Source organism: Salvelinus alpinus, chromosome 6 (assembly GCF_045679555.1).
Source record: "Salvelinus alpinus chromosome 6, SLU_Salpinus.1, whole genome shotgun sequence".
Lineage (NCBI taxonomy): Eukaryota > Metazoa > Chordata > Actinopteri > Salmoniformes > Salmonidae > Salvelinus > Salvelinus alpinus.
Window position 1 is genome coordinate 76,527,178 of NC_092091.1, and position 6,199 is coordinate 76,533,376.

The following is a 6,199-nucleotide window of genomic DNA, read 5'->3' on the forward strand; positions in this document are numbered from 1 at the left end:
TCAACTGGCAGCTTCATTAAATAGTACCCGCAAAACACCAGTCTCAACGTCAACAGTGAAGAGGGAAATCCGGGATGCTGTCCTTGCTACATTTTTTCTGGATTTTTGCCAAGTGGGACGCTACCGTCCCACCTATCCTAGAGAAGTTTTAAAGTAATGATGGACTGACATTTCTCTTTGCTTATTTGAGCTGTTCCTGCCATAATATGGACTTGGTGTTTTACCAAATATAGCCATCGTCTGGATACCCCTCCTACCTTGTCATAACACAACTGATTGGCTCAAATTAATTAAGAAGGAAAGAAATTCCACAAGCTAACTTTTAAGAAGGTACACCTGTTAATTGAAATGCATTCCAGGTTACTACCTCATGAAGCTGGTTGAGAGATTGCCAAGAGTGTGCAAAGCTGTCATCAAGGTAAAGGGTGGCAATTTGAAGAATTGCAAATATAAAATATATTTTGATTTGTTGAAAGAAATGTTGGTTACTACATGATTCCATATGTTTTATTTCATAGTTTTGATGTCTTCACTATTATTCTACAATGAGAGCCGTGCATTCTCCGAAAAATGACCCCGCCAATCCGCACTGATTCTTGACACAATGTTTGCTTAACCTGTAAACCAGCTGCACCAATGTGTCGGAGGAAACATCATACACCTGGCGACGTGTCAGCGTGCATGCATCATGCACACCACAGGAGTCGCTAGAGCGCGATGGGACAAGGACATCCCGGCCGGCCAAACCGTCCCCTAACCGGTACAATTGTGTGTCGCCTCATGGGTCTCCAAGCTGCGGCCGGCTGCGACACATCCTGGAATCAAACCAGGATCTGTAGTGATGCAGCTAGCAGTGCGATGCAGTGCCTTAGACTGCTGCGCCATTCAGGAGGCTTTTTTAAATAAGAATGTAATTAAAAACGTGTTGCATTTTCTGTGCTAATTCCAAGCAATCCAAGCATTTTACATAACAAGTGAACCTCATTCTCTATCAATGGAGCACCAACCTGTTGACATAATAAGGGAACCTCATTCTCTATTAATGGCGCACCAACCTGTTGACATAATAAGGGAACCTCATCCTCTATCAATGGAGCACCAACATGTTGACATAATAAGGGAACCTCATCCTCTATCAATGGAGCACCAACATGTTGACATAATAAGGGAACCTCATCCTCTATCAATGGAGCACCAACCTGTTGACATAATAAGGGAACCTCATTCTCTATCAATGGAGTACCAACCTATTGACATAATAAAGGAACCTCATCCTCTATCAATGGAGCACCAACCTGTTGACATAATAAGGGAACCTCATCCTCTATCAATGGAGCACCAACCTGTTTACATAATAAGGGAACCTCATCCTCTATCAATGGAGCACCAACCTGTTGACATAATAAGTGAACCTCATTCTCTATCAATGGAGCACCAACCTGTTGACATAATAAGTGAACCTCATCCTCTATCAATGGAGCACCAACCTGTTGACATAATAAGTGAACCTCATTCTCTATTAATGGCGCACCAACCTGTTGACATAATAAGTGAACCTCATCCTCTATCAATGGAGCACCAACCTGTTGACATAATAAGTGAACCTCATCCTCTATCAATGGAGCACCAACCTGTTTACATAATAAGGGAACCTCATCCTCTATCAATGGAGCACCAACCTGTTTACATAATAAGGGAACCTCATCCTCTATCAATGGAGCACCAACCTGTTGACATAATAAGTGAACCTCATCCTCTATCAATGGAGCACCAACCTGTTTACATAATTAGGGAACCACATTCTCTATCAATGGAGCACCAACCTGTTGACATAATAAGGGAACCTCATCCTCTATCAATGGAGCACCTACCTGTTGACATAATAATGGAACCTCATCCTCTATCAATGGATCACCAACCTGTTGACATAATAAGGGAACCTCATCCTCTATCAATGGAGCACCAACCTGTTGACATAATAAGGGAACCTCATTCTCTATCAATGGGGCACCAACCTGTTGACAAAGTCTCTGTCCACCTGTCCGTTCTGTACGTAGATCTCATTCAGGGCAGATTTGAACTTAGCTGCTGACACTTCACCTGTTGCTTTGGGTCCCAGGCAGGCCTGGACCAGCTCCTCTGCAGAGTTACCCTAAAGGGAAAGGTCAGAGGTTAAAGGCTAGACATTCTGACACAATACTCTATTTTCTTTATCTCGCTCGCTCTCTCTCTCTCTCTCACACACACACACACACACACACACACACACACACACACACACACACACACACACACACACACACACACACACACACACACACACACACACACACACACACACACACACACACACACACACACACACACACACACACACACACACAAACTTACCGTGGGGGTGAAGTCTTGTCCCTCTGACTCGGCGATGGCTCGGCACACCTCTGTGACCTTCTGTAGAACGGCCGTTCCCGTGATGCTGGCGTGAGTGGAGTCTCCGACCCCGCTGGGAGCAAACGCCCAGGCTCCTCCTGATAGGACCAGGGCCAAACAGGACATACCCAGCACCGGTAACATCATCAGTCTGTGTGGGAGAGAAGAGGGGAGTGGGGGCGAGGTAAGAGAGAGAGACTGCCATCATCATCATCATCATCATTATCATCATGAAGTGGGATTCATTATCAACAACTGTAAGCAAATCCCTGCCCCAGCCCCTGTTGTTAAATCTCTTGGCCACAACCCAACATGTCCTATAATGTTGGTGAATATTGCATTCCATGTTTCCTAGGAACATACAGAGATTAATGCTTCTATCCGGTTAGCCTGTTAAATAAAAAAAATAAAAAAAAATAATAATAATAAAATAAATAAATAAATAAATCAAATCTTTCCACTTCAGCAAAAACTGAACCGATTAATAAAATATATTAATTCAGAAACATAGTATAGTTTTGTCTAAAGACAATAATATACACTTTCAGAAAATATATTTTAACAAAGCATTAATAACCGAAAACTGTATATTTTCACAACAAACAATATATATTTAAGCAATAAGATATTAGGGGATGTGGTATATGGTCAAAATACCACAGCTAATGGCTGTTCTTAAGCACGACGCCCTTAGCCTTGGTATATTGGCAATATACCACAAGCCCCCGAAGTGCCTTATTGCTATTATAAACTGTTTACCAACATAATTAGAGCAGTATAAATAAATGTTTTGTCATACTCTGATATACCACGTCTGTCAGACAATCAGCGTTCAGGGCTTGACCCACCCAGTTTATAATATGATCTAAGGACTATAAAAAACATTTACTGTAAAATGACACCAATAATGGTAAACAAAATGAAAATAAAGACCTCTGAATTGTTTTGTGATATAATAGCACCAGTTATGTAAAGAAACCTTCTCAAAGCTTCCATACCTTCTCGGGTTATTTGAGCGTAGTTGGATCTCTTCCTCTTTCCCTGTCTCTGTTGCAGTAATAACCCACACTGTAGAGGAACACCCTGGAAGATACAGTACACCTGTATATATACTGGACTGTACCGTCAGACAGGGATGGAGAGAGGAGGGTGAGGTCTGTCTGTAGCAGTACACACTAATCATTAACTTCTAGGGTTTTCCATGAATCATTAACCTTTGTTTGTGTGTGTCTGTCTGTCTGTCTGTCTGTGTCACGCCCTGACCTTTGAGATCCTTTTTATGTCTCTATTTGGTTCAGTCAGGGTGTGATTTGGGGTGGGTATTCTATGTTCTTTCGTTCTATTATTTGTATTTCTATGTTTTGGCCGGGTAGGGTTCTCAATCAGGGACAGCTGTCTATCGTTGTCTCTGATTGAGAACCATACTTAGTTATCCCTTTTTCCCACCTGTCTTTGTGGGAAGTTAACTTTGTTTGTGGCACAAGCTTCACGGTTGTTTGGTATTGTTTATTGTTTTGTCGGCGTCATCACCTAATAAAAGGTAATATGTACGTTTACCACGCTGCACCTTGGTCCTCTTCATTCAACAGCCGTGACAGTATGTCTGTCTGTCTGTGTGTGTGTGTATGGGGACTGTATTCCTTCCTTTTGAGCGTGATGATCCAAACATGAATCATTACATTTATCTTTCTTTACTGTAAATCAGTAATGAGGTTTCAAAGAATTCTGTATGGTTTTATGGTACTAGTTTCACAGGAAGTCTGAAGCTGATTACACTGAAAGGAAAATTCTGAAAGAGTTATAATTTTCTATCAGTCATGATTCTTCATTATTCTTCTTGTTTCAGGACAGGGAGGGGAGACTGATGACTAGGGAGTGGATGGCAGTAACGTTAGGGTGGATTCTTTATGGTATATTCATATTATTTCACAAGGCAGGTACATTTCTGGGATTGCTATTTGGCGCAGCTAAGGTAGTAAACATTTTTTACAGTTCATCACAGATGCCCCACTGGTTGAATCAACATTGTTTCCACTTCTTTTGAATTAATTTACATTTAACCAATGTGGAATAGACGGTGAATTGACCAACTAACTCTCATAGTCTCAAGTCAGAATTAGAGTTTCATCCATGTTTCTCAAATGTCAAATTTCCCAACGTCAAATGTAGAGGTGTCTAAGGTTAAGTTTAGGCTGTTCCAGAGTGGTGATGTCATGTTGTTCCAGAGTGGTGATGCGATGTTGCTCCAGAGTGGTGATGTTGTTCCAGAGTGGTGATGTCATGTTGTTCCAGAGTGGTGATGTCATGTTGTTCCAGAGTGGTGATGTCATGTTGTTCCAGAGTGGTGATGTCATGTTGTTCCAGAGTGGTGATGTCATGTTGTTCCAGAGTGGTGATGTCATGTTGTTCCAGAGTGGTGATGTCATATTGTTCCACAGTGGTGATGGGATGTTGTTCCAGAGTGGTGATGTGATGTTGTTCCAGAGTGGTGATGTCATGTTGTTCCAGAGTAGTGATGTGATGTTGTTCCAGAGTGGTGATGTTGTTCCACAGTGGTGATGGGATGTTGTTCCAGAGTGGTGATGTGATGTTGTTCCAGAGTGGTGATGTGATGTTGTTCCAGAGTGGTGATGTGATGTTGTTCCACAGTGGTGATGGGATGTTGTTCTAGAGTGGTGATGGGATGTTCCTCCAAAATATAGATCACAGATTTGGCATATAGTTGCGCACGTTAGGCTACACATAATAAAATATATTGAGACAAATTACAGACAATAGCATAGGCTACAAGTAGCAAAATTGAATTAAACTGATTAAACATGAAATGTATTCAACAACACATCTGCCATGCTGACCATCAACACGGGGGCCCCTCAGGGGTGCGTGCTTAGTCCCTTCCTTTACTCCCTGTTCACCCACTGTGCCTGGCCACGCACGACTCCAACACCATCATTAAGTTTGCCGACGACACAACAGTGGTAGGCCTGATCAAAGACAACGATGGAGGAGGGAGTAGGTCAGAGACCTGACAGTGTGTTGCCAGGACAATAGCCTCTTCCTCAAAGTGATCAAGACAAAGGAGATGATTGTGGACTACAGGAAAAGAAGGGCTGAGCACACCCCCATTCACATCGACAGGGCTGTAGTGGAGCAGGTTGAGAGCTTCAAGTTCCTTGGTGTCGACATCACTAACAAACTATCATGGTCCAAACACACCAAGACAGTCGTGAAGAGGGCACGACAATGCCTATATCCCCCTTAGGATACTGAAAAGATTTGGCACGGGTTCTCAGATCCTCAAAAAGTTTAACAGCTGCACCATCGAGCATCCTGAATGGTTGCATCACCACTTGGTATGGCAAGTGCTGGGCATCCACGCGCATGGCACTTCAGAGGGTAGTGCGTATGGCCCAGTACATCACTGGGGCCAAGATTCCTGCCAACCAGGACCTCTATTCCAGGCGGTGTCAGAGGAGGGTCCTAAAAATTGTCCGATTCTCCAGCCACCCAAGTCATAGACTCTTCTCTCTGCTACTGCATGGCAAGTGGTACCGGAGCACCAAGTCTAGGTCCAAAAGGCTCCTTAACAGCTTCTACCTCCAAGTCATTAGATTGCTAAACAGTAAATCAAATGGCTACCCAGACAATTTGCTTTGACACCCTTTTTTACGCTGCTGCTACTCTCTGTTATTATCTATGCATAGTCACTTTACCTCTACCTGTATGTACATATTACCTCAATTACCTCGACTAACCTATACCCCTGCAC

At 42.9% G+C, this 6,199-nt stretch overlaps 1 protein-coding gene across 1 annotated transcript in view; it reads right to left on the reverse strand.

The window, feature by feature from the left end:
- Positions 1–2,577, reverse strand: part of LOC139579762 (uncharacterized) — a 51,904-nt gene extending 49,327 nt beyond the window's left edge. The window contains exons 1-2 of the mRNA XM_071408583.1: positions 2,392–2,577; positions 2,016–2,152 (exon numbers count right to left, since the gene is read on the reverse strand). Coding sequence (XP_071264684.1) covers positions 2,016–2,152; positions 2,392–2,577 — 323 coding nt within the window. The remainder of the gene's footprint in view (positions 1–2,015; positions 2,153–2,391) is intronic.
- Between the last annotated feature and the right edge of the window lie 3,622 nt (positions 2,578–6,199).